The sequence below is a fragment of the Amphibalanus amphitrite genome, unplaced genomic scaffold (assembly GCF_019059575.1).
Source record: "Amphibalanus amphitrite isolate SeventyFive unplaced genomic scaffold, NRLGWU_Aamphi_draft 000132F_arrow, whole genome shotgun sequence".
NCBI lineage: Eukaryota > Metazoa > Arthropoda > Thecostraca > Balanomorpha > Balanidae > Amphibalanus > Amphibalanus amphitrite.
This window is the reverse complement of record NW_024881627.1, coordinates 324,388-351,019: the sequence shown is the minus strand read 5'-3', so window position 1 is coordinate 351,019 and position 26,632 is coordinate 324,388. Positions and strand designations below refer to the sequence as shown.

At 51.0% G+C, this 26,632-nt stretch overlaps 3 protein-coding genes and 2 long non-coding RNA genes across 6 annotated transcripts; 4 read left to right on the top strand and 1 right to left on the bottom strand.

Annotated features, from left to right (window-relative positions):
- Window positions 1-1,768, bottom strand: LOC122382052. Its single transcript, XR_006256622.1, has 2 exons — window positions 1,392-1,768; window positions 1-624 (listed from the first exon to the last, which is right to left on the bottom strand). It is a non-coding gene; the product is annotated as an uncharacterized LOC122382052 (long non-coding RNA).
- A 1,514-nt stretch (window positions 1,769-3,282) lies between these two features.
- Window positions 3,283-5,282, top strand: LOC122382051 (1,5-anhydro-D-fructose reductase-like). Its single transcript, XM_043366932.1, has one exon. The coding sequence runs from the start codon at window positions 4,058-4,060 to the stop codon at window positions 5,048-5,050; it is 993 nt and encodes a 330-aa protein (XP_043222867.1). The 5' UTR covers window positions 3,283-4,057; the 3' UTR covers window positions 5,051-5,282.
- A 4,865-nt stretch (window positions 5,283-10,147) lies between these two features.
- Window positions 10,148-12,331, top strand: LOC122382050. Its single transcript, XR_006256621.1, has 4 exons — window positions 10,148-10,818; window positions 11,118-11,287; window positions 11,617-11,804; window positions 12,061-12,331. It is a non-coding gene; the product is annotated as an uncharacterized LOC122382050 (long non-coding RNA).
- A 388-nt stretch (window positions 12,332-12,719) lies between these two features.
- LOC122382049 (serine/arginine repetitive matrix protein 1-like) lies at window positions 12,720-17,155 on the top strand. The gene is made up of 4 exons (XM_043366930.1): window positions 12,720-14,375; window positions 14,728-14,849; window positions 15,161-16,113; window positions 16,273-17,155. Exons 1-4 carry the CDS (start codon window positions 12,720-12,722, stop codon window positions 16,359-16,361), a joined length of 2,820 nt encoding a protein of 939 aa, XP_043222865.1. The 3' UTR covers window positions 16,362-17,155.
- Window positions 17,156-17,515: 360 nt separating this feature from the next.
- Window positions 17,516-24,966, top strand: LOC122382048 (differentially expressed in FDCP 8 homolog). Of its 2 annotated transcripts, none has more exons than XM_043366929.1 (8): window positions 17,516-17,711; window positions 18,518-18,668; window positions 18,971-19,268; window positions 19,631-19,795; window positions 20,102-20,262; window positions 20,684-20,797; window positions 23,403-23,624; window positions 23,953-24,966. In XM_043366929.1, exons 2-8 carry the CDS (start codon window positions 18,540-18,542, stop codon window positions 24,454-24,456), a joined length of 1,593 nt encoding a protein of 530 aa, XP_043222864.1. In that variant the 5' UTR covers window positions 17,516-17,711; window positions 18,518-18,539; the 3' UTR covers window positions 24,457-24,966. The 2 variants fall into 2 exon arrangements, with proteins under 2 accessions (XP_043222864.1, XP_043222863.1); XM_043366928.1 differs by having other exon boundaries at window positions 23,928-24,966.
- Window positions 24,967-26,632: the final 1,666 nt, after the last annotated feature.

Genomic DNA, 26,632 nt, shown 5'->3' with positions numbered 1-26,632 from the left:
TATATCGTACTATGTGTCGGTTTATTGTAGTCCAAATTCAACCGCATTGTTCTAACAAGATCTGACATCTTGCGCCGGGCCGTTGCTCGGCACCAATAGCGCCGGGCCCTGGGGGACCGAACATGACCCGTCTTACTTGATTGACTTTAAAAAATGACCGATGTATTATCGTCTTGGTTTTGGACGCTCCTTTGAAAGCCACTAACCACATATCCCTATGCTACCCAAGAGCCGAGCTAGAAGGGGTGGGTGTCCACAGATCCCCGGGCACGGCGCGGTTGGCGCCGAGCACCGGCTCGGCGCGGGTTAACGGCTGCTGCTAGGCTGGTGATGTTTGCTTGGATGAAGGAGGTGCGTCTAGTAGTGATGTTCGCGTTGTCTGCGTTGACGGTTGTCATGGTAGTCTGGTCGTTCCCCGTGGGGTCAGTCGCAGAAGCATCGCCAGCGGAATACTGCCCCTCCCTCCGATTCCAGGATGCTTTCCTACTCGTTAGTCCCTGAGTAACGTGGGTCGTGGGCACTGGGCAGTCACCACCGTGCACCGACTCGTCCGGAACTGGCGGTGTGGTGACAGTCGGACTGTTGTGGACAGCGGTTGTGGGCTGATCCGAGTGCTGGAACGTGCTGGAACAATGGAAACCCACAGGTTGATAAACGAATAAGTACCTAGTTAGACAGTATAGACGATTGCCCAATCAAGCAAAGTTTGGTCACTCGCCAATGAAATGGCATTCACGGTAAAGTGCGTTTGAGTAGGTATAGGCAGCAATCAGCATGATCTGAAAGGTTTGTCGGTAATAGAAACAATGTTCGTTCTGAAAAATCGTATTAATAACTCATAAACTTATGAGATTGAAAAAGAAAATTCTGTTAAGGCTATCAGAGAAAAAAAAACAACAAGAGGAAAGAGGGGACAGAAAAACTAAGAAATGGTGCTGACCTTGGGGAGAAGGGGATGGGAAGAAGCAAGAAGGAGCAGGTGGAAGATGGACATAGAATATAGACTCAGCACCCGTCCCATTCTTTTGACAGAAGCCCAGTTTTCATGTCAATTGTCTCCGTATCTTCCTACATGAAATGAGTTTCCTGCCTTTGATTCAAGAGACTAAGAGAGCTCTTTAATGTGCAATCATGGCTTAATTTGAGGCCAATTCTATTATCATTTTGGCGGAATTTATCGGAAAAGGCAGCAAAGGCTATGCAAAACCCTTTCTAGAAGGTGTTTTTTATCTATTTCAAGTAGGCCAGCAACGGTTAGCACTAGCGATTTTCCTGAAGTTTAGTGTAGCTAAAAACAACAGAAACTTCATCCTGCAATCAAAAAGATCAAGTAATTATTATCTTTATTAATCACGAAGGTAATCAATAGCTAGGGTTACTTTGGTACTTACCTACTTTTGGCTAGGTTGAGGAGGTAGGTAGCTGGTACTTGATTCCGTCAGGCAGATCTTCTTTCAATCATTTTGCAGATGTTGACGCACGAATAACGGCTAAATTTATAGAATTACGAATGTCTTTAGAAAATAGCATTAACCTATGTCCAATTAAGTGCTAATTAGACCCTAAGACATGGAAAATACGCACTAGCATCAATCGCATCCACCAATGTAAATTGCCAAGGTCAAGTTTGTTTACATTCCAAGATGGCGGACGTGCTGCCCTCTGCAAAATCGCATCGCCCGCACGGAAAAGTTGACTGAACTTCAACTCTCTCGCATCCCGAAAAGATGTCGCTGCGGGCGATGCGAGCGAGAGGTGCGGGCGATGCTTGCGGGTGATGCGGGCGAGGCGTCAGGACGACGCGGGAAGACTGTCAGGGAGATACGATTTCCTGATGCGGGTAGTGCGAGAGATGCGTGCGATCGATGCGAGAGGAAACTAATGTATTTGAATAGGCTCTCGCATGCGATTTCCTGAACGCGGAAAGAGTCTGTTTCAGCCTTAAGGTGCCCACATCTGGAACCCGAGGCTGTGGGTTGATATTGACACGAGGAATCGATTGCGACCTTTACCTATTTTTACGATCAACGAACCCTTGAGGCACTTTTGACGCGCTCCATCCTTTAAGGGACGATTATCCCGCACCGTAGGACGTGCAAAGAGAGAAAATTGTCAGATGTCGTGTAACTTATTTGTTAAACGTCTAGACGATAAACAAATTGTTAAACGTCTTTTAGACATTTCGTCTAGTCCGAAATATGTCCTATTTTTATATAAAATGTATTTTTTACCTATAGGCGCCCCGCCCGAAAGATATCGGTGGTACGGCATAAACGTAACCACGAGTAGGTAGAAAAATAACCGTCTCGCCTTATATTAAACCGCGAGTAGGTAAAGCAAATCTTTTAAACGTCGAACCGATAGGCGAGACGTTAAGCGACATCTGATAATTTTCTCTTTTTGCACGTGAAGCAATGTTAACGGTGCAGGATAATATACATATATTAAACCGCGAGTAGGTAGAACACATCTTTTAAATGTGGAGCCGATAGGCGAGACGTTTAAATAATTTATCTACCTACGAGCGGTTTAATGATTTTATCCCGTACCGCTGATTCCTTTCGGGGACTGTACGGTAAAAAATACATTTTACTTAAAAAATACGACATATTTCAGCAGAGCCAGAGACAACGAGAAGCAGAGATAGATGAAGCTTTGAAAAACGGTCCAAACACTCCAAACAATGTGATCGGTCTGAAATTGACAGATACATTGAAGATGAAGTCCAAAATAGAACTAAAAAAGACAAGGAAAATGATGTCTCATTGCGTTTCTCTGCGCATACTGGTGAAAATAACGAGGCGGTAAAATGGCAGAAATGTTTACTAGACGTTTAACAGTTTGTTAATCGTCAATAGACATAGTGATTTAACAAATCAGTTAAACGACATCTGATAATTTTCTCTCTTTGCACGTGAAGCAATTGTTAACACTGTCTACGGTGCGGGATGATATATATTAAACCGCGAGTAGGTAGAACAAATATTTTAAACGTCGAACCGATAGGCGAGACGTTTAAAAGATTTTTCTACCTACGAGCGGTTTAATAATTTCATCCCGTACCTACGGCCAATATCTTTCGGGAGCTTCAAGGTAAAAAATACATTAAATTTGTTTTTGTCTTGGTTAGGTACCTATTCCTAATAACTTCAAAAGTAACTGACGATTTGTCATCTGGGGCTCTCATCTTCTCTGTAGTTCCTGATAACCGCATGAATATAACTACCTTCACAACATTCATGCATCTTCCTAGGTTCTTCAGAACATCTGGTTTCATCACGTCTAACTCAAGTCCACATAAAAAACCGATTTCGGTTCCCCGAGGTTCGTCACCGTTCTCCCTGTTTAAGTAGGTATTCGGCTACACGTATAATGGTCACAGCATCCGTCAAATGATGACACGTCTGTATTTTCCGTTTGATTGACTTCACTAGGCTCTGTGGTACCGGGGCTGGGTGGGTGATCGTGCACAGAGCACACTTCGCCGGGCAGTTTACAGTCGCACTTTTTAATTTATCAAATATACGATATTATCATTTACTGCGAGGCCGGCCCCAACATAATTTACCCGTCTCCAACCGAACTATGTGAAGGTCAGTAAGATGCAAATAGCATGTCATGTCCACCGTGCAATACTTTCTCTCAGTTCCCACACTGGGTCGAAAGTGCAGGGCCTTCTGCAGTGGACACTGTCTACTATCCAGCAAGGCACAGAAACTGCATCGTCATCACACCATGCACCCGACACCGTCACGTGAGAATGGTTCGAACCGACTCCTGTCGAGCCTTCCCATGACAAGGCAAGTCTGAGCTGGAGGTCAGCCGATACGGACCGAAGAGCAGTCAGCTATCACACTATCTCACTATCAGTATCGGCGCGGCGCGGCGAGCGTATATCAGCGGACGGCAGGTACCCCTCACTGCCCGCCGACCGCAGACCCAGAGTGACGCCGCTCCCGCGCGCAACCGGAGACAGGAGCCAAGCGAGCGTCCAATCTTCTCAGACGCGGAGACCCGTGTGAGCGTTACGATCGTGTCCCCACCGGTCCGAGGCAGCATGACTCCCTCCGTACAGCTCAGCAACGGCATGCAGATGCCGCTGCTCGGTCTCGGTTGCTGGCAGGCCGATGACGGAAAGGACGTGGCCGTGGCCGTGGAGGCCGCCCTGCTGGCCGGATATAGGCACATCGACACCGCCTACTTCTACGCCAACGAGGCCGACGTCGGCAGGGGCATCAAGGCCGCCATCGCCACCGGCAAGGTCAAGAGAAGCGACATCTTCGTCACCACCAAGCTGCCGCCGATCGGGATGCGGCCCGAGAGAGTGGAAAAGTATCTGAGGAAGTCGCTGAAGGCGCTGGACTTGGACTATATCGACCTCTACCTGGTGCACCACCCGGTGGGCTTTGAGGAGGTGGACGAAAACGACAACATGCCACTAGAGAATCCCGGCACCGACAAGGAAAAGGTGAAATTCGACTTTTCAACCGACCTCATCGCCATCTGGAAGAAGATGGAGAACATGGTGGAACTCGGTCTGGCCAAGACGATCGGCATCTCCAACTTCAACCCGAGGCAGATGAGGAAGATCACGGCCATCGCCAAGATTCCTCCGACGGTTAACCAGGTTGAGTGTCACGTCTACTTTCAGCAGAAGGAGCTTCGTGAGGCCTGCAAGCAGCACAACATCGCCGTCACCGCCTACGGCCCGCTCGGATCTCCCGGGCGGAAGCTCTTCTACGAGAAACAGGGCAAGACGATCGAGCTGCCGGACCTCCTGCGGAACCCGGTGGTACGTCTGGTGTCCGACAAACACGAACGGTCGGCGGCCCAGGTGCTGCTCCGGTTCATCACGCAGGAGGGCATCATTGTCATCCCCAAGTCCACAAACGAGAGTCGCATCAAGCAGAACGGCGACATCTTCAGCTTCGAGCTGGACGAAGTAGATAGGCAGGCGCTTCGTTCGCTTGATCAGGGAGTGGCAGGTACCATTTTTAAATTCGCCGAGATTTTTCCCGGGTACGAGGAGCACCCCGAGTGTTTCTTCTGAACTGGCTGGTGCTGGCTATGGTTTTACCATTCTGTGTCGGTGTGCTGGCTATTAAAGTAGCTTTGTAATTGGAAATGCACCGTGTCTAGATGTCTGTCTGTGCATTTTTGGTTAGGCAGGCATTTCCGTGTGCGTGACTTTAAACGGGAATGTTGTTTAGTGTGCGATATATGTGTTTGAGAATTGTTCAATAAGATCAGAATGTTTTATCAAATACAATGGTTTCAATTTGTTCTGCTCAGCTCGATGCTTGAATATTAGCCCGAGGCGATACAACGACTAAACGACAGCGAACACTCCGCGGCACAATACGAGGAACGACAATATCTTATCATTACATCATTACGATACAGCTTGCGTCTATGTCGCCTAACGAAATTCATCCACACTTTGGGCTAAATGTAAATTACATATATCGCTCTTTTTACTCCATTCCATGACCCTCAAGTACTGCTGAACTAAGTTATTGCTACATGCACAATGCACATCAATTCCAAATCCTATCACTGCACACTGCACTAAACCCCGTGACGCTGACAAATTTCAAACATAGCTCGGGGCTATCATTTGACACGTGTCCTACCAGTTTTGAGTTCCAATGACTCAGATCAGGTCTCGAGGTCATGAAATTACATGGTCAAAATAGCTCTGAAATTAAACCGTTTTTTCAATGAGGTTTAGAGTTTTCATCCATACCTATAATTCCAACTTGCAGGATATGCTGCAGAGCTCACCGAGTGGCATGACATGCATCCAGGTGTTTTAACCCGGCAGGCGGTGGACCTCCCGGCCACCTTCCGCGCGATGGGGGGGACATTATTTGCCCCCCCCCCTTCCATATTGCTCTAGTCTAGAATTGCTAAAAATTGAGTTTGAAAATTTGACGTCATCAATTTGGAAGTTTTTTCGCTATAACTTGGCCAAAAAAGAGGTATCGATCTCAAATTTGGTAGGTGGATAGAAGGCGGTAGGGCCTATCACATATATTCCGTTTTTTTTCGAAATTCAAAAATACTTTTTGGATTTTTCGGCTATCATATTCAAAAAATATGTTTTTTGTTTTTGGGGGTCAAAATCCAAAAAATGTCAAATATCCGATAGGGCATTTTATAGCCCTGTTGATTCTTCACCTTTTATGTCTAAAACATTTTTTATCTCTAAAGCTGTAGGCCTGACAGCTCTTCCCGCGGAACCGAGGAAAGGGCCTCAGTCGTCTAAGCCCGGCCGTCCGTCCCGCCGGGCGCCGCGCCGTGTGGGTCCCCAGCAGAGGCTCCTCCAGGGATCGCAGGCGGGTGTGGGTCTCGGCGTGCACCTGCTTGGAAGCCGGCGGCGGCGTCCAGTCGGGTCGAGATGTCCTCCAGGCTCGACTGGAGGCCGGTGAGCGCCTCGGCGATCCGCAGCAGGGGCTCGGAGGCCGCCGAGCTGACGGAGCTCTCCACGAGCCGGGCCAGCTCGGAGCTGAGCTGGTCCAGAGAGACGGCGGCCGGCGCGACTCAGCGGCAGACGGCGCACACAGGGGCAGGCCGAGCGGCCCCCAGGGTAGCTGGGAACGGAGCATGGCGCCACCAGAGTGGGACACCCCGAGACATTTCCCACATGTATGTAGGACTGCGTGGGCACGCGAGACAACTGCCCGAGAGGCTACCGCCGCGCCATGTAGCAGAGCGATGTCTATAGAATAGGATACTGACCGCACAGACCCGAGATCGATTATATGACCAAAATCGTGCATTGCATATACACATTAGACTAAGAGCTTTTCAATATGAGCCAGCGCAGTGTGGATCCCATCAAATAATATGGGTTTGTGCCGGATGGGATTCGTATACTCGTTTCACTGTGGTTACATTCTGGCGTAGGCACTCGTATTAAGTTCCAAGAGACTGGCTTTTTTCTTTCATTGGAAAAATGAGCTTCATAAAGAAACTAGGTTTGAAAGTATTGTATTTACGATCATGGGCGATCCACACATGGCGTGGCGATTACTGCCCAGAGTCTGTGTCGGGTATATGCATGCAGGAACAAAGATCAGTCAAACAACAACAACACACACACACACGCACACACAGGAAGACTATATGCACGATTTCTAACATACCGTGTACTTATATACAAGACGAGTGCCTAATTCAGGTTATCACGATGGTCTATCGTTTTTCCACAGAGACTTGACAGCGCGTGCGAATTTAGAGGGTGGCAGCTGTGAAAGTTCGGGAGGTAGGTCGTTTAGGAGCGCGGCGGCACGGTAACTGAAACGCCGCTTACCGGTTTCTAGTCGGGGACGCTGGAGCTGGAGAAGGTTATCCTGACGTGTATTTCTATCCCTGGTTGAGGAGTCCCGGTTTCTGGCAAACATAGAGGCAAGTGCTACCGGTTCGCCGTAGTGTATCGCCTTACGTGCAGTGGCCATAGTTTGAAGTTTGTACATATATTCGGGCGGCATCCAGTTGAGTTTCTCGCGCAGGTCAGTGACGTGGTCGAATTTGCGGCGGCCAAAAATAACTCGAGTAGCGAAGTTCAGGATCTTTTGGAGTCGATTCAGGTTCTTTTTTGTTCCATTTCCGTAAACTGAGAGGCAGTAATTTACTCGGGAGATGACTAGAGCTGTAACAATGGTTTTGATGACCCCATCGGGAAGACAGTGCCGCACATGGGAGAGGCCGATGAGGAGGCCCATACACCTCCGGCTGAGCTCGGATACATGGGCTTCCCAGGTCAGACAGCTGTCAAAGACCACGCCGAGGTTTCCTGCCTGCGCACATGGTTCCAGCTCCGCGTCACGAAACGATACGACGACTGGGGGCAAGTGTTTTAGATTTTGACGGCTGCCGAATATCATAAGTTGCGTTTTGCTCGCGTTAACCTTCAGGGCGTTTGAGTGGAACCATTTGTTCAGTGCTTCTAGTGAGGCCTCCATGCGCAAAATAAGGCCACTTACATTGTTTTTTGGACCACTCACTAGAAGCTGGGTATCATCTGCATATTGGAAAACGCATGCATCATCGGCGTGAAGCGCCAAATCGTTTGAGAAAATCGTGAATAAAAGAGGACCCAGGGCCGAGCCTTGAAACACTCCCATAGTGTTAGGGAGTGGTCGTGACAGTACCCTGCGCTGGAGTCCATCGGTCATTGAAACGCTTTGTGTGTGACCTTTTAGATATGCTTTAAACCAAGGAGTTTCGATGCCGTACAGTGCGAGTTTGTCGAGAAGGAGTTTATGATCTATGACATCGAAACATTTGCTGAGATCGATAAGGCATAGGAAAGATATTTCTCCCCTGTCCGTGGCCGCTAGGATGCGGTCGGTGACGGACAAAAGTGCTGTTTCAGTTGAATGCTGGGGTCGGAAGCCATGCTGACTAGATGCCAAAAGGTAATTTTGAGAGAGATAGTGTTGTAGCTGCTGCTGGATGACTCGTTCAACAACTTTCATGATAACTGGTACTAGAGAAATGGGTCGAAAGTTGCTGGGGTCAGATGGGTTTCCGGATTTGAAAATGGGATGGACTATGGAATGCTTCCATTGGTCGGGGATGTCAGATTTCGAGATGCAGGTGTTTACGATGTGCTGTATGACGCTGCCAATAGCCAAGAAACTGGTTTTTAGCATGCGGATGCACACACCGTCCGCTCCGCAGGCGGCTGAGTTCCGCATTCTGAAAACCGTGCATTCGAGCTCACCGAGAGAGATAGGCCTCGGCTGAAAACCGCATGCGCCGACGCGTGGCAGCCGTGCGTTTGTGTAGGTACCTGTGTTTTGGTTTCGGATCTCGGTAGCAATACGGGGGCCTACGGACACGAAAAATGAGTTTAGTTCGTCAGCGGTTACATCGGGTTGAACTGTTTTGTTTCCTTTTTTACCAGCTATGACTGATTTGATTCCCTGCCACACCTTGTTGGGGCCACGTTCGCTAATTTCCCGCTGAATCACGTTGCGCCGGTCACGGCGAACGGCAGAACGGACTGAACGATTCAGGTCTTTGTAAACTGTAGATGCCCGACCATGCAGACGTAGTGCGGCGCGCCGTTGGGCCATGATATCACGGGTGGAGGCTGAGACGGGGGGAGCGGTGGGGTTTCTAATGGTCAGGTTCTTTAAAGGGGCATGGTCATCTAGGACGGGTAAGAAATTAGTCAGAAAAGCTTGCCATTTGTCATGCACGGTCATTGCAGTGAACACTTCGTCCCACTCGATGGACATCAAGTCATGATTTAGGGACGCGACATCGACACGGTTGATTGAGCGGGTAGTGATGACAGTTGCAGTTTTACGCTGTTTAGGTACGTTAACTAGCACGTTTACCAACTTGTGTGGGCTGAAGTGACAGTGTTTTACATGACAGTCGAGCACGAGTTCACGGGTTTTGACAATACATACGTCTAGGAGCGAGCCGGAGCTGTACGTGGGTGCAGTTACAAGTTGATCGAGAGAGTAGTCCGATAAAAAGTCACTTAGGTGAATACGCGCGCGGAAACTCCGGTGTTTCAGCAAATCGCAGTTTAGGTCGCCGCAGATGACAAACGGAACCTTGGGGTGGTCGATCAGGATCCGTTGCAGCTGAGACTCGAGATCGTTGAAATCAGCGCGTAGGGCAGTGTCCGAGTAGCGGGGCGGTCGGTAGAGCGAGCAGACAATTAGCTGACGATCTTTCTCCAGTTTTAGGAGGATCCACTGGGATTCAAGCTGACTCTCACGGCACGGCGGAACTGTGAGTTTTAGCGCTACAGAGGTGACTTTCGGGTATAGAGGAGAGACCACTGTGTGCTACGGGTGTTCGGTTTTTAAATCTTATTACAGATACGCAACTAACAACAGGTTGAAGACCACTCCGCCAACCCTATCACTCGTTGACAGTGACATTATCCTCCCCGTCCCACGTCAGACTGATAGAGACGGACTCTGCGGGTGACCTGTGCGCTGTGCAGTGGTTATTTCTGCCGGGTATAGCGGCGGCTCCGCCGATAGCCGCTATCTGGGCGGACCGGGCCGGGCCGGGGCGGGGAGACGGGCGAGGTCGGTCAAATCGGACTGCTCTGACACGGCCTATCTGCCCAGCGGAGGGACGGCAGGCGGTGTCCTATCTGCCCGCACAGACCGCGCCCAGTGGAGGGGCGAGAGTGGCGGACGGTGCGGGCCGCGGCCCGTGACAGGTGGAAGGTGGCCCGTGATTGGTGTTGGTGGCCGTTTTGGTGACAGTGCTTTGGACCGACTAAACTTGTTTAGTGACCATCAGAGGGCAGTCAGTGGATGACTGTTACAGAAGGTTCGTGCTATATCTGCCTCATATCAGAAGCGTGTCTATTCCGACTACCGCCTTCGATTCTGCCGGCGCTGGTGGCCGCAGTCCCAGTTTTGGTGGCCTTCCAGCGCTGGTCCTCGACCAACACACGAACCAGTGCGCCTCGTCTGGCGACTCCTCGTTCAAGGCTGTCTGCATAGTTCAGCGCTGGTCCTCGATCATTACACGAACCAGTGCGGCTGATCACCGTTCGGCGGTTCGTCGCTCAAGGCTGAACTGCAGCCGGCTCTCCGCATAACTCGGCTGCAGCCACGCCTGGGTGTAAACAGACTTGTTAAAGATCAACGAGTGCAGCTGGGCGTCTGCAGCGGCCAACGAGAACCTAATATTTTCAGCACGAACACCCTCACCGGGCCCCGATTTCCGTTTGGAATCCAACTATTGTAAACATCTGTTAATGAACGTTTAGGATCATCGAAAGGCTCTGACGGAGCCAGGAGCCAACAGGGGAGGAGGCGCTTGACATGGGTAGGTATAGCATTAGCCCGCTTCCCGGATATTGAACGTTTGTTAAAGAAAACACACTTAGGTGCTCACGGATTTCACAAACATGTCTACCCGTAAAAGCTTGGCGAATCAAGTCAAAGTGTCTCGGTGTGTAAGATTATTGCCCGCACTTGATTTAGTTTTTAATAACAAGCGTATCTGTAATTATCCCATAAATTTATATTTTAAGGAAATGTCGCGAAGCTTTGCTAATGCACTAACCTTTTATATAGTCGCTTTAAAATGGCCTAAATAATCTCGACATCTTCATTTTGCCCAAGATGAAGCAGCTGAGCCGTCCGGCGGCGGCCAGGCCAGGGGTTCTGGGGGTGACCGGGCGGCTACCGTGCCCGATCACCGGGATCAGGGGGCGACTCAGCCCCCCTCCGAACCACAGCGCCCGGCCAGACGGAAGAGAGCAGCCCCGCCACCGCCCCAGGCGCCAGTGGAGGTCAGAGCCGGCAGCGCCCGACACGGACCGACACCGGGCGGGGCTACCGGGGATTTGTAATGTTTGTTTGCAGGGATAGGCAGCGAGCACTTGTCTGATACGAACATAAACTTTGATAGCTTGTCAAAGATTATCGGAAACTTAAACTGATATTTGCATTACGTTTGATGTTTGAGAACATTATTTGAAAGGCAATAAGACAATATGTTTGATATATTAAACAATTAAGTACTATTATGATTTCGTGAGATCGTCAACGTTCTCATCATCTCGGCGGGCACCAACATCTCTTGACATTTAAAATGTTGAACTCCAAAATCCCATCCCAGGTCTATGATGGCGCGGCCGGCGGGAGGCTCCGGCAGTCAGGGGAAGCATACGGAGCCGGGGACGGCCGCCGCACGCCGGCAGAGCGGTACTGGGAGGCAGGAGGCCCTCCCCGCGGGCGGCGGGTGTCCACCAGCTCCGTGGCCAGCTCCACCAGCTCCGTGACTCGTGGCACGACTACCTCAGACAGGTATCATCACTAACGGCTGGCCGTCCAGACCATAAAGCTCTGTATACGGTTTAGAGAGGTCTAGGGCCGGACAAACCGGATATGGTCGCTGGATAAAATCGTTTATGACATAAGTCATTAACTTCTAATCATTCGTGAGCAATTATCTGAATGCGCATCTCGTTCGTCGCCTCCATTCTTCATGTTGTTGCCTTCTATATTGACCACGAATCAAATCGCCCCGCGCCAATCCCCGTCTCCCGCCGTCCGTTCTCAGCCAGTCATTGGACAGGAGGCTGTCGACGTCGTCCTATGAGGCCGCCGAGAGGAGGACGTCACTCGAGACGGAGGGAGGGGTGTCGGATGGCACCACCGGACACCGCGGGCGCCAACCAGCGGCCCCGCCGACCCGGAAACGACGCGCCCCGGCCCCGCCCGCGGCGCGGACGGGGCGGGGCGTCAGCGCGGCCCCGCCCCCCGCCGAGGCCGACCCCGTCCCACGGGAACAGAGACCGGGCGCTGCCGCTGCGCACGGCCGCCGGGGGGCCGGGCTGCCGGCCGTCGGTGAGTGAGTCCAGTGGGTTTCTCCGTGCTCTCGTCTTATACATATAACATAACATTTATGACGGCGCTTGGAAAGCAATGGCCACGTAAATCACCTTGGTGGCCGCTCCTCATCCCAACACACAAACCCATGCTTCATCTTCCGGCTGGGTCAATCATTTTGGTAACCCAAATTGTGATTAAGCACATACTAGACAAGCTCTGATAAAACTTGCTACCAATCAATATGATCAGATCAGATCAGATCAGATCAATACAATACAATCCAAACGATTTTCGCACTTTCCGCTTTATCCCATATCTGATTGCCGTTTAATCGTGACATCCATATCATTGCCAGGTCTTAGCGCGAGCACCGGCCCCAGGAGGACGATGGCCCTGCCGTCGTCTGGCGCCCCCTCCAGTCCCGGACGGCCGGAGCCGAGGACAGCCGCGGCGCCGGCTCCTCGGCCCGGCCCCGGCCGCTGGCACCCCTCTCAGTCCGCCCGGACACGGTACAGCTCACCGCCCCCCAGCGCCGACCGTTTCGGGCCGCCGCCCTCCGAGTTCGACGACGACGACGACCTGGACATCGACACGGCGCTGTTCGCCAGAAAACGGCGGGCTCCCGCTCCGCCGGCCCCGGCTCCGGCCCGGCAGCCGGAGCTGGGACCGCAGCCGGAGCCGGAGCCGCAGCCGCAGCCGCAGCCGCAGCCGCAGCCGGAGCCGGAGCCGGAGAGAGACTCGGAGTCGGAGTCGGAGCCGCGGTCACCTCCGCCGGGCGTGCCGAGTCCGGCCCCGCGACTCTCCCTGTCCCGCAGCCAGTCCAGCGAGAGTGACTCGCGACCTCTCTCTGCTGCCGAACATCAGCCGGAACTGGGGAGGGGCAGGGAGGCGAGAGACTCGACTGAACGGTCGGCTCCGGCTGAACAGGATAGATATACTGGAGTCGAAAAGGCAGAAAGACAGCCCCGAAACCTATCGCAGGACGGTGGATACAATAATTCGTCAAATAGTTATCGGGAGAACGGTAAAAACGGTGAAGATGAGATAAGTGTTGATGACGAGGACCCACGGCCTAAAGCTGAAAATGAATCCGTGTCAGACTCTGAAGAACGGTTTGAGTCGGAAACGTCCAGCCGACTGGAGAGGTTCGAGTCAGAGTCACTCGATTCGAACTCGAGACGCCCGAGCCTGACACCAAGTTACAGCTCGTCACATCACCGGAGCCTGGCGACGAGCCCTGAGCCGGCGCCCAGAAGTCTGATTTCAAGTCCTGAACCGGCGCCCAGAAGCCTGGTTTCAAGTCCTGAACCAACGCGAAGAAGTCAGGCTTCAAGTCCTGAACCGGCGCCCAGAAGCCTGGTTTCAAGCCCTGAACCGACGCGAAGAAGTCAGGTTTCAAGTTCCGAGCCGGCACCACGGAACCTAGCATCGAGCCCTGAACCAAGGCGAAGAAGCTTGGTGTCAAGCCCTAAACCGGCGCCTAGAAGCCTGGTTTCAAGCCCTGAACAGGCACGGAGGAATGTGACTTCAAGCTCTCAGCTGGCACCACGAAGCTTGGTTTCGAGCCCTGAACCGGAACCAAGAACCTTGGTCTCAAGTCCCGAGTCTGAGCGCAGAAGCCCAGCGCCCAGCCCTGAGCGCTCACCCTGTCGGCTCTCGTCCAGTCTGAGTTCGAGAGCCCGAGAGAAGTCTCCCAGTCCGGAGCCGCTCCTGAGGGGCCGGGCGGCCAGTGACGCCAGCTGCTCCCAGCAGTCTGAGGCCGGAGATGCAGACTATCCGTCTGAGTCGCTCTCAGACCGGCGCAGCGCCGCGGACAGAGCCGGGTCACAGTCGGAGGACGTTTTCGGGGAGTTTGAGGACAGCACGGAGAGCCAGGCGCCCCCGCCAGGTATCAGCAATGCCGCTTTGGTCACGAGCCGCCTGGCTGAGCGAGCTCAGCAGAATTTCTCCCAGGAGCATGATCGTGGCACAAGGTCCGAGTCGGAGAAGCACCGCAGACGTCGGACTTCAGCCGAACGGAATGCAACATACGCGAAGCTGCAGGTAACTGCAGTAACTATCCGTTCTTATTCTAGGTTGGGCACCAAAACAATTTTTTGTCACATTCCATTACCTACATTTGTTACACTTGGATGGCGCCAGTAGGCAGTAGGTAGACATTTATGTGGCGGTTATTTTTATTGTTGGCTTATTGCGTTTATTGTGTTCATTGTGTAGGTATAATTGTTTTATTTTTCTTCCCTAATGGCAAGGGCAATAAAACAACATTTAATGGCATGACGGGGTTATTTTTCATAAATGGAACATAGTTGCTAACATATATTAATTTCTCGCTAACCCGTTTCCGACTAGGACGGGCAACTTCTCTAAAACGTTTGTCTACCGTACGTTTCAGGCAACAAGTCTCGCCGCAGAAGCCCGTGTGAACGGCGAAAACGACCTCCCCGAAACTAATGAACCAGAGAAGAAAACGGCTAAGGAGAACAGAGCTCCCGAAAAACAGCAAACAAATGAAAGGTAAATTAAGTTTTACAATTAATTTACTACTGTCAACCTACATACGGAACTAAATAACAACAATGAACACAGATTGGAACAAACAGCCCTTTTAACATCGTTTAAAGTTAAAACTTCTTCATTTTTAAATGCGTCGCAGACAAATAACGTTACGGATAAGATATTTGGTATGTTAATTGTTCTGCCAGATGCGCACATTTAGCAGCAAACGTCTGCATTTAGACTGCAACGCGTAACATTTCTCCAGCTTCGAGCGCCAAATAGGTATTGTTACCGTTCTCGAACTGACGACTTAAATCCTCTTTTTCCAGGGTGGTTACGAAGAATCGGTGGACCCCGCCGAAGGTGCAGCTGGGCTCGTGGACCGGATACAGCCCCGGACACCGGATCCAATTAATGGAGGATGAGGACTACGTGGTGTGTGCCGCCCCCGGGAGTCAGGCCCGCCGCTCTGACCCCCTCTCAGAGGACGAGCCGGGCCGGGCCACCGCCGCCAGCGGGGTCACTTCCCGGCCGTCTGAGCGAAGCCCTCTCCGCTCAGCGGGGAGATCCTGGAGCAGAGGATCGGAGCAGAGCTCCTCCCGCTCCAGAGAGCGAGCTGAGGACCAGTCGGACGACCAGGACGGGGCTCAGCGGCCGTCAGAGAGGAACTACGTGACCTCCGTCCGGCGCGTGTCCTCCCGCTCCGTCGAGAGGAGCTCGTCTCGCTCTGTCGAGAGGACCTCGTCTCGGTCTACCGAACGCTACAACAGATGGTCGATGGAGAGCTCTCCCGATCGGGAGACGGGGATCGACTATGTTCGCTCGGCTGAGAGAACCACCGCCAGGTCGGCGGAGAGAAGGCTGCTCCAGAGGGCAGAGCGATCCTCCGTCAGCCCTGAGGGAAGAGCCCCTCGCTATCGGTTCGGAAACGTCCGCGGTTCTCCGGAGAGGGAGTTTGCTCGCCGTGCTAGGAGCAGCATCTCCCCGCCGCCGGCTGACCTCACACAGAACGGTGACCTCACGGCGTCACGGCCGCGGCGGCCGTCCGGTGGTGCTCGCGATCCACACGGCACGGGTGGCGCGGAACCGCCGCGAGCGGTGACGGGTCGGCGCGGCTCCGGTGCCGGAGCGGCGGAGACGGTCGGCACGGGCGGTGCCTGGCGGCCGGCCGGGGTGATCCAGCCTCCCCCGGCCGCCGCTCCGGGCCGGTACCCCGGCCTCTTCAAACGGACGGCCTTCGCCGTGCCCGTCGGCTGGAGAACCGCCCAGCCGGTCGTCAAAGGTCAGTGCAATCGGAAACGAGCTTATACAAATTACAAATTAATACTTTTATTACCCTTATTATGCTGTATGGATTGGCAATCACACCATGACATTGACAGACAAAACGTTGCATTTACCTTGCGACCAATGCCTAATGATGTTTTTTTTTTTAATGCAGGTTTCCGCTCCATTCCACCAAGTCAGACGGCCGCCGACTCCGGCTCAGAGGCGGCGGCCGACCGCAGTCGGCGCGGCAGCGGCTGCTGACGGACGACTGCCCTTCAAACGCGGACGCAGTGCTACTGGAGTGCTGACCCGAGTGCTGACCGGTGGTGACTGGTGACCTGATGGCCGAGGGCGGTGTCCTGCTGAGGTCACACCGGTTACCCAGGTCGCTCACTAAAAATGCTTACTGTCGCCTTACCGACTCGGCAACAAGGAAGGTACCTACCTAATGGAAATTTAGGTATAGGTACCTATGTCGAATAGATATTGTTTGTTGATTTATGTTTAATTGTTATAGCTATAGCTCTTGGCTTTAGGCACGGTTAGTGACAGTGTGAAGTGATTAGTGATTCTAGCAAATTTGCGAATCACTTTTGTTATGCATGCAGAGTTGCTGTGCACCTGATATTAAAATGACCAGGCTGGGCATGAATAGCATAGGTATTGAGTTTATGTGCGGCCTGCTCGAAATGCTATTAGGTAGGTACTGAGAAATACCTAGGAAAGACCAGACCTACCGTCTATCGAATGTGGCCCTGCTATTCAATTATGCCATAGAATAAGTCAATGTTGTAACATATGTCCGAGCGATTGTTTCTGGGCGCGCAGCCGCATGCCATTGTTACAAAATATACGAGTTAAAACCAAAATTAAAATGAAAGGCAGGACGATAGCTACTGTCATAGCAATTGTTTAACTGATCGCACGCCTAATTTCCCGATTAGTGACAGAGCCTTAGACTGAGCTATATTTTGTTGAGTGATAGACATCCCTGTACCCATGTCTATCATTCTGGCCGTCTAACGTCATGATGAAGAAATAAAAAATATCAAATATATGTCTGTGAGATGTGAGAATGAAAAGAATGCCTTGGAAGAATGGGCAAAGTGATGTCATCTTTCTGACAAAGGTTTGTATGTATGTATTTGACATAGGTATAATCCAAATACATTTATCCATTAAAGCTGCAGGCTGATCCATTACAATTATAATTTATAGCTGATCAATACCTACCTACGATCAGCTGCAGGATAGCCTTGGCTGCAGATTAGTAGTGCTGCTTATTGGATGACAGCATTTTAGCTGCTTGTGAAATAATAGCCATTTACGGCGCATCAGTTTCGAAACTGAAAAAAGTATTCATTTGCTTTGTGCATAAGACAAAGCATTAGGGATAGTGGGCGGGTGAGGTTAGGTGTGTTGTTATTGTATGTTTTTTTTTTGCCCAGCCATTTACTCTCGTTTTTAGTGATATCGATATTTTATTATTATTCGGTTAGTCTCGACTCATCGAGGGATAGGAACAGGGGGGGAATATAAACAGAAACAGGAAGACCAAACCAGGTTTCAAGTTATTTGTAAATTTCACTCCATTTCTAATTTGTTGAAGAGGTGAGCACCAGGATGTCAATGTAAACTTTTTCACCATCGTATGATAGTTCAGTAATCTTATTGATATTGTTTTAATAACCCCAACTGCCCAATTTCCTCAAGGCACTTAATGGCGCAAAGTACCTAAAATTATTTTCTCGTAAAGCATTTTATTCTGATAGGCTGCCAAAAAAACTACTTGGTTTATGTATATATCAGCCTTTGTCATTGAGTTGTGCAATATGACATTTGACTGGAATAACTAATTATTACATCATGGACGATCTTACTGGCTTTGGTACCTAATCATCCAGAAGTTCCAGAACCCTTCCAATTCCAAAGTTCACAAAGTGCAGCATGCATTTTGTGTAAAATAACATTTTTTATTGGTAATAGTTGACAAGTTTTTGGAGAAGCATTACTTTTATAGAATTTGTGAGAAAATTAGTAAGCTGACACTAGAATGACATTGTAGAAGCATCATATCAATATACATGCTACATGCACTCACTCATGTTCACAGCACTAACTAGGGTCACTCCATGAGGGTGATGTAGCAGCTTTGCAGCTTAGTTCTGTACCATAGGTACAACCATTTATCAGAATCTGCACATGCCCGGTGGTTTCACAGTTCACACTGGACTGGAGGATATCCACCATCCATCTGATCCATCCACTCCCAATCTGCATCTGACACGCTTCACTGATGATAATTATCTGAACCCCAAGGTGCCATACCTACACTGTCTTTTAAGTCAAGATATTTTCCAACCAAGTTGACAAATTTTCATTGAGCAAACATCTTATCTTGTCCTTGCCTTTTTCAGAGAAACACACTTTCTGGCCACCATGTTTCTGCATCCAAGGTCGTTTCCCGACGATGACCCGTCGGATGACGAGCGGCTGGGTCGCGGCGCCGACGGCCGCTCTCGGGGCAGTAGCGGTAGCTCGACCGACAGCAGCTTGGAGCGGAACGAGGTCAGCTCCCGGGAGCTCAAGAAACCGGGTGGGGACGCTCACGACACTTTACTATTAGGGTTAGAAATACCGCGGTTTTCGATGCCTAATGAGATCGGGTAGCTGTGATGCTCACTAATTGCCCATGAAGGCATCGTTTTTAGCACGTCTATCATGCCATGTCCTGCCAGTTAATGAAGTTAGGTCCCGGATTTTTTTCGGAATATCAAACATACAAAACGCTGGCGATTTTTCATATACATTTTTGCGTTGTTACAGTTACATTGGTATCTCACTGACCCTCCCTCTGTTCGGTCGTGCAGTTTCATTTCGGGATGACCACGGAGGAGGAGATTGACCAGGCGGTGGCCGAGTGCAAGCAGTCGATCCTGGCGTCTGCGCAGGGCTCGGACGAGCGGCGCGCGCTGGTGCGCCGGCTGGTGGAGCTGCGGCTGCGGCGGCTCGAGCTGCGCGACGGTCCCGAGCCGCCGCTGCCGGACGGCGAGCTGGAGGTGCGCGGCCACCGGCTGCAGCCGCAGCGCATCGGCCAGCGCCGGCTCTACTGCCACGGCTGTGCCGGCGTCATCGTGGTGGTGCTGCACCGCTGGTACCACTGCCTGGGTCAGTAGAGCTGAGCTGGTACCACTGCCTGGGTCAGTAGAACTGAGCTGGTACCACTGCCTGGGTCAGTAAGTAGAACTAGAGCTGAGCTGGTACCACTGCCTGGGTCAGTAGAACTGAGCTGGTACCACAGCCTTGGTCAGTAGAAGTGAGCTGGGACCACTGCCGGGGGCCAGTAATGAGTAAAATCACCCTCCGTTCACTACAACAGCTGCCTGTCTTGGTACCGAACGTCTGAGATTCCCTTACATCAGTGACGCCGCTGTTTTCTTCAGCGTTTTGTCTCGATAAATCGACTCAGATCCTCCCTCCTCCTGCCCTCCACACATCGGTCTGACGCCGAGTCTGACGCTGACCGACAGGCTGCGGTATCGACTTGCACTCGAGCTGCCTGTCCGAGATCCACCGCAACTGTGCCGTGGAGCGCGTCAGGGACAACCCCACCTTCGAGATGCGCATCAAGCCGGAGCGCGGCCTGGGCGCGCAGTCGTTCCGCTGCGCCGACTGCGCGCGCGTCATCATGATCGGTCAGTGAGACCGCGGGACGGAGAACAGCGGTGGGATAGTGGGATGAGTGGTGACTGCCTGTTGACTGGTTTTGTGATGACTTTCTTCTAGAGCGTGGATGTGTGGAGTGACGTTGTTATCTTGCCCTTTGAAGTCAGTAATTACGAATCAGTGATCGAATGCGTCCTATTTGGTTTCATAGCTGGTGACCATCGGTGGCCAACTTTGTTGGCATTTAGCGTACGTTGTTCTTGGTGGCGTCTCCTACTGATCAACTTCGACCTATGCTTATCTGCCTGACCTACCCTGTCATCTGCAATGCGCAGTGCCGGAGCCGAACCCGCCGGGTTTTCCGGCCGGCACGGAGGTGCTGCACGCGCGGATCTGCGACTACACGGGCCTCTACTACTGTTCGCTGTGTCACTGGAACGACCTGGTCGTCACCCCGGCGCGGATCGTGCACAACTGGCGCTTTGACAAACACCCGGTGAGCGGCGCCGGTCGGCGACCGTGGGAACACCCCTAGGGGATTGCTTAAAGGGAACTGTGGTGGCCATGTGAATGAGGGAAATGCGCCTTTCGCGCAAAGTACTCCAGTTTCCTACCATAAGAGGCACCTCTAGGATCTTTTTCGTCTAAACGTGGTTGTAACGTAACGAAGTGCGATATAGCCTGCATCTGCATGTTACCTAATGTACCGATTTCTTGTACGTCTTTACAAGGAAACGGCGCATCAACTGATGATGTGAATGGGGACTGAATAAAAATACCCTCTCACGTTTTGCCTAATGAACATCATCTAGCTTGTCCACCAAGAACCTCTTCACAGTACTTTCAGTGTGAAACAAACCAATATTTTCCATCTAGCCATCCGTTGTTGTTGAGTTTCGTTTATTCTGTCCGCCCAGGTGTCGTGTGGCAGCCGGGAGTTCCTGGAGGCCATCTGCAATAAGCCCATCATTAACCTGGAGGAATGCAACCCCCGGCTCTTCAGCTTCCTGGAGGAGCTGCGACACATCAAAGTGGGTGCAGTGTGGTGCTGGATAGTCTTCCAAGGCGTTAATCGTTCAAAGCTTTCACACCATGTATCGTCACAATCTGTGTGTGACCAAAGTATTTAATTTCTCTTGAATTCTCAATGATTCGAAGTTTGTCCTTGTGGCTATGGCCTTTAACACGCCGACGGGGGTCTGCGCCAACTTAGTACCGACGGGGGGGGGCGGATGACCGCCCCCCCCCCCTGAGATCTCGAGAACGAAGCAAGATAGCGACAAGCGGTAAACGGCATCGGATACGCACGGACAAGGTCTACAATTTTTACAAAGGTCATTTTCAGGTCAGGTCAAAGATGACGTCACAGGGGTCAAAAAAGTCAAAACGGCGGCGCTGGATATGGAGTGTTTTTCTCGAATAACTTTCGAATTAGTCAAGATAGGAACAAACTAAGGGCACCATCGTGATCCTCTCGTCAATCCGCATCGAATGATGTATATGTTGACTTCGAAAGGTCAAGGTCAAAGGTTGACCTCAGGTTACGTGACCTCGAGGTCATCATGTATATCATTCGATGCGTCTTGACGAGCTGAACACAATGAGACCATCCGTGCGGCTGTATCTTGTTCCTGTACGGAGTTAATGGCAAAAAACCTTTTGTGACCTTTGATGACGTCACATGACCTTACAGCTGCCCAACAGCAAAACAGACCTCAAGGTAGTGAAGGTTGAGGTTGAGGCCCCATATACCATACATGAAGTCATGTATGGTATATGGGGCCATTCCGACCTGTTTTAGTGGTAAAAACAGGGAGTTGATTTTTCCCCCATTGACTTATAATGGAGAGGTCGAGAAATTGACCTGAGCTTAGGTCACCGATATCAAAATTCCGAGATATACAAATTGTACCCATGGGCGTCGCCACAGGGGGGGGGGGGGGGGGGATGGGGGGACACCGTCCCCCCCCCCCTGGAGTGAGGGTGGGGGGATTATCCCCTCCTCAAATTGAATGTCAATCGAAGTTTTCGAGCTGCTTTTTCTCAGTTACCTGTCATTCTGCGGAAAAAAAGAAGTAATCCTTTACCGAACAAGTTTTTTTTTTACCGGGACAGAAGACCTAAGTCTCTTCAGGATGCGGTCAACATCATGCAGGAGGTGCCTGAGCCCGCAAGAGCAATGTTCCCAGAAGTGAACAAGCTCTTGCAGCTCCTCCTGACACTGCCTGCAAGTTCTGCAACGGCCGAGAGGAGTTTCAGTGCGCTGCGCCGCCTGAAGACTTGGCTTCGTTCGACGATGCGCCAGGACCGACTCACCTCGGTGGCTGTCTGCCACGTACACCGGCACCGGGTGGATGCTGTGGATGCTGACAAACTCGTGGCTCAGTTCGTCAGCCTTAACGCCGGCCGAGAGCGAGTATTCGGGCGTCAGTGAGCTGTGAGTAGAGGTAATAAACCTGTGTCTCCATGCACTTCTAAGTTGGATCTTTCTCTGGAATGTTGGATATTTTTTATTACAAGAGCCTTTCAATCACACGTGAATCGAAAAGACTCACGTTAATGCGACATTGCACGAGCAATTCAAAGGGAGACGAAAGCCGATTTAGGCGGTCAAAATTAAGCACATGCCTTTAGGTATATAGAATATGCTTCGCTTGGTCTGTAGCTGAAGCAAAACAAGCATATTTAACAATGAATGACACGAAAGTTTATCACCAAAAGTTAAACGGCTTCCTTTGAGGAAAGTCAATTTTGGTACTTGTGTTCTATGTATTTATAATTTAAGTAAAGAAACCGGAAATAAGCAAGTCCAAACCTTCCCCATTTACATTTACCATTCGTACTCAAAGGCGTTCTTCTGAAAAAATCAAAATATCTTAGTGACACCCATGCATTCTGACATTAAAAAATAAAATCAAAGCATAGTGTCGTTCATTTTTTGTGTCCCACGATGTCCTGGGCTTAGAAATTATGCCTGAATGAACACAATGAAAAGAAGTGCGCAGTAAAAATAATAAAAACCGGCTACATCGAAAATAAAGTGCATCAAATCCAGAGAAAAGGCTGAAAAGGGGGTTGCGGGGTTCTAGCATAGAAAAAAATCCTGCAGGATCCGCCGAGCTTCGTCCCCCCCCCCCCCCCCACACTCAAAAACCCATGGCGACGCCCCTGACCTACTAATGACCTAATAACATCCTGCGACTTTCAAAGGCCTCCGACATCTACTGTAGCTCTGGCACGGTAACAAAGTTGCAAAAAAGTGACTTGAGGTTGGGTCATTCAAAGTGACCTGGTGACCTGACCTTAAAAGTTAGGAGGTTCAAACTTGCACACCATGTGTAAAATTGATGAGAGAATAGTACCAAATTTCGCGACGCGTACCCACTATTCGCGAAAAAACCTCAGGGGGGCGGGCGGATATCCGCCCCCCCCCGTCGGTGCGCGTGTTTGCAATGTTTTAATTAATCGGATTTTGTCCTAGTGAATATTGTCTTTTATCGCTACATCGTGATCAGCCCCGCCTCTAAAACCAAACCAATCGAATGGAAGCATATTCGGGTATCTGTGTCGCTCGATTCTTATCATTCTCAGTCCTATGCGCCTGCCTCTGACGTCCCCTCCGTGACCCCGCCACAGAAGCTGCGGGAGGAGGTGCTGCTGATGAAGCAGTACTTTATGTCGTGTCGCGCCGCGCAGCAGGCCCGCATTCTGCGCGCGTTCGGCGAGCGGCAGTACTTTGTGGAGACGTCCTACCTGTACAGCCTGCGGGACCTGTGCGAGGTGCCCACCGGCGAGCTGCTGGAGTTTCTGCTCGCGGTGCACGCCAAGTTCGCCCGGCACATCCGGGAGGAGTGCGAGGTCAGTGTTTAGTGTCTGGGAACCGGAGCGGAATATAAGGGCTCTCCGTCGTTCGATGAAATGTTCTTTTGCGTCTTTGTGAAGCGCATGATGGCTTTTTACGAGATTTCTTGCATGTTGTGAAAATAATCCCTTTCTATATAAAAGTACTGTTGAATCAACAAATATATCTGCTGTTCGATAAAGCTCCGTTCACTTCGTTCTTAGTGTATGTGCTAAAGAAGGGATTGTCGGAGTGTTCACCCGACTATACTTGTCTCTGATTTTTCGATTATTGAGCCACGACGTCTCTGTTCGTTCCAGACACTAACCGCCTCCACTCTCCCAGGCGTGTCGCGGCAAGGGTCACATCTGCGAGGTGTGCAGCTCCAGCGAGGTTCTGTTCGCGTTCGACGCGCTGGTGGTGCCGTGCCCGCGCTGCCGCCGGGTGATGCACCAGCACTGCTACGTGCGCCGCGACGGCCGCTGCCCGCGCTGCGCCCGGCTCGACGCCCGCCAGCTGAGCGAGACGGATGGGGAGCGGCCGGACGGCGAGCGGGCCGGAGCCGGGGCCGCGGCGACGGCGGCGGGCGCGCCGGAACCGGACGGGGGAACGGAGAGAGCGACCGGAGGAGCGGAGAGAGCGACTGGAGGGACGACTGCGGTGAAAACATGGGCAGAAGCGCTGGAGGAGAGCCGCGGTGCCGTCAGAAAACAGAGAGTGCAGGGGGACGAGCGGGGCGGTCTGCGGCGGCAGGGAGCCGAGGAGGCCCCCGAGCGGGGCACTGCGGGAGGACAGAGTGGGCCGCGGGGCGCCGCAGGGGCGCCGCCGCTGCCGAGAGGACACCGGTAGGGGTGCGTGGGCGGATGGAGCGCCGTCGCCGTGTGGAGGACGAGTCTGTTTGCTTGATTGTGAGTTGGCAGTGTTTGTCGATCAGCTATGGAGGAACTCGATTGCTGATGCTGGCTGTGGTGAAAGGGTTCGATATAATGTATTGGCTGTGTGGTTTGGAGTGGTCCTGGCCTGTGTTCAGTGGGTGGACATTGGCTGTGTTAATCCATGATTTGTACTCGCGAGCCAGTCAGTTATTCTTACCTTGTGATATTTAGGGATGCCTTGTTGCATTGGTGTATGTGAATGCTAGTCTTTTCAGAATAAGGGTTCAAATAAGAGTATTAAGCAAATTAGAGGTATCATGTGCTGCTCTAAGCATGCGTTGGAGGTCCTCTCATTTGTAGCCAATCTCTGTATTGTGCTATTGTTAAACTGATTATGAACAGAGCATGTTAATCATTTATTATTTTTTAATTCAAGTGATTGCATAATAAGCTCTTAGTCTCAATAAAATATTTATATACCAATTGCCGAGTTCTGTTTTTCATTGTCAATTTCAGTTTTAAATGTACTCCCCCTTCACTTAATCACCTAAATCACTCAATTGAAAGCATGTCACTTTACTTTTAAATAAAAGCATGTCATCATGAATGCCAAGACATCCTGTAAGGTTGGTGTTAAGTTCTGGTGTCTATATAGAAACTGGAAATTAACAATATATGAAGCTCCTCAGGCTGGTACTAGATAGCTCAGTTGATAGTGTGACTGATCCTAACATGCATAAAAAGTGTCTGGACTCATGCAGAGCAACCTGACCATGATTATATCAGACTATCTAACCAATCTATCAACATTCACCATGCAACTAGCTGATCTGCTGATTGGGTATCCCTTCCCAGAAATGCAGAAGATAAATGAACCACTCCACTTGAGATAAAAGACAACATACAAATAATTAATGTATTGATGAAATGAATGTTCAGTTGGTGGTCAGCTGGACAATACATACACAACTGATGCAGGTTACATCTGAATTCTGATCTATATTCCAGTTCCAGTGTCTTTGCTTCAGAACATTATTCAAGCTTACGATTCTTCATTGTGAATTCAAAGTTATTTGGTAGTCCTTTTATTCCAAATAAGCAGCTTGACTTTCTCCAGTTATAACTTCACACTGGTGTTTCAGAAGCTGCAGATGTTCTGGCGAGTGGCAAGAAGTAGTTCGCACTGCATATTAAAATGTTGCTGAGTCACTCCATCTTGCTGTTGCTCTGCTTCTCCAGCTCATTTCTCAACTGGACGCTGAAGTCATCTTCAACATCATCATCATCCCAGTTGTCCTCCCAGACATTGACATCAGTTTCATCCTCAGCTTTGCCGGTCCAGTCCTCAGCAGGGAACTCCTCAAATTCGTCATCTTCCTCAAGGAGTCTGAGTCCAAGATCGACTTTCGGTTTCGCGTCAGAGCTCATCTCTTAGTTTGGTGAGGTTGATACCTATTCAATAGGTTACAGGAAAATTCAAGATACTTCACGATCTTACAGCTTTGATCCAGCCGACCCAATGCACGATAGTTCAATTCCCAATAAACCCAAACTATTGAGGCTATTGAGAAGAGAGCTTGGAAGAGAGACACGAGCAAGTCGCCTAGGCACTGAACTCTATAATGGTCTGTCCATAGGCCCGCGTTCGATGTCTCTCGGACGCCGTCCCGCCAATCACGTTCTATGACCGCAGCCGAGCCCCCGCTGACCTTGGACGAGATTGGCCGGATGACGTAGAATCTTCGTCGTCCGAGAGACATCGAACGCGGGGACTGCTGTCAATTTAGCAGCACTTTGATTATCCAACTACAGTTTGATATTCAGGGTGCGTCGATTTCGCCCAAACTTGCCCCAGGGACCAAGTGTGACACGCTGAGCACGAATCTGAGGGCTGTTCACGGACCCTGTGTGCGGTCGGACCGCACACAGCCTCAAAGCTCCGCCCACTGCGTCCCTACGTCAGCCTTGCGTCACCGCACACAGCGACCGCTGTGGCCGGTCGGGACTGGCCACAGCGGACCGTCCACCGCACGCAGCCGTGACGTCAGAGCCACCTACCCATCCCCTACCCCCACGCCTGCTGGACGTACCGCACACACCGCACGCAGCAGTGTGCGGAGCCCGTGAACACCCCTCTGGTGTCAGAAATC

Excerpts from the sequence above, each read along its gene's own strand:
- LOC122382051 (XM_043366932.1), top strand. The coding sequence starts at position 4,058 with ATGACTCCCTCCGTACAGCTCAGCAACGGCATGCAGATGCCGCTGCTC.
- LOC122382049 (XM_043366930.1), top strand. The coding sequence starts at position 12,720 with ATGGCCCTGCCGTCGTCTGGCGCCCCCTCCAGTCCCGGACGGCCGGAG. Across the intron at positions 14,850-15,160 it reads AAACAGCAAACAAATGAAAG|GGTGGTTACGAAGAATCGGT; the intron begins GTAAATTAAGTT and ends CTCTTTTTCCAG. Across the intron at positions 16,114-16,272 it reads CGCCCAGCCGGTCGTCAAAG|GTTTCCGCTCCATTCCACCA; the intron begins GTCAGTGCAATC and ends TTTTTAATGCAG.
- LOC122382048 (XM_043366928.1), top strand. The coding sequence starts at position 18,540 with ATGTTTCTGCATCCAAGGTCGTTTCCCGACGATGACCCGTCGGATGAC. Across the intron at positions 19,269-19,630 it reads CCGCTGGTACCACTGCCTGG|GCTGCGGTATCGACTTGCAC; the intron begins GTCAGTAGAGCT and ends GCTGACCGACAG. Across the intron at positions 19,796-20,101 it reads CGCGCGCGTCATCATGATCG|TGCCGGAGCCGAACCCGCCG; the intron begins GTCAGTGAGACC and ends TGCAATGCGCAG.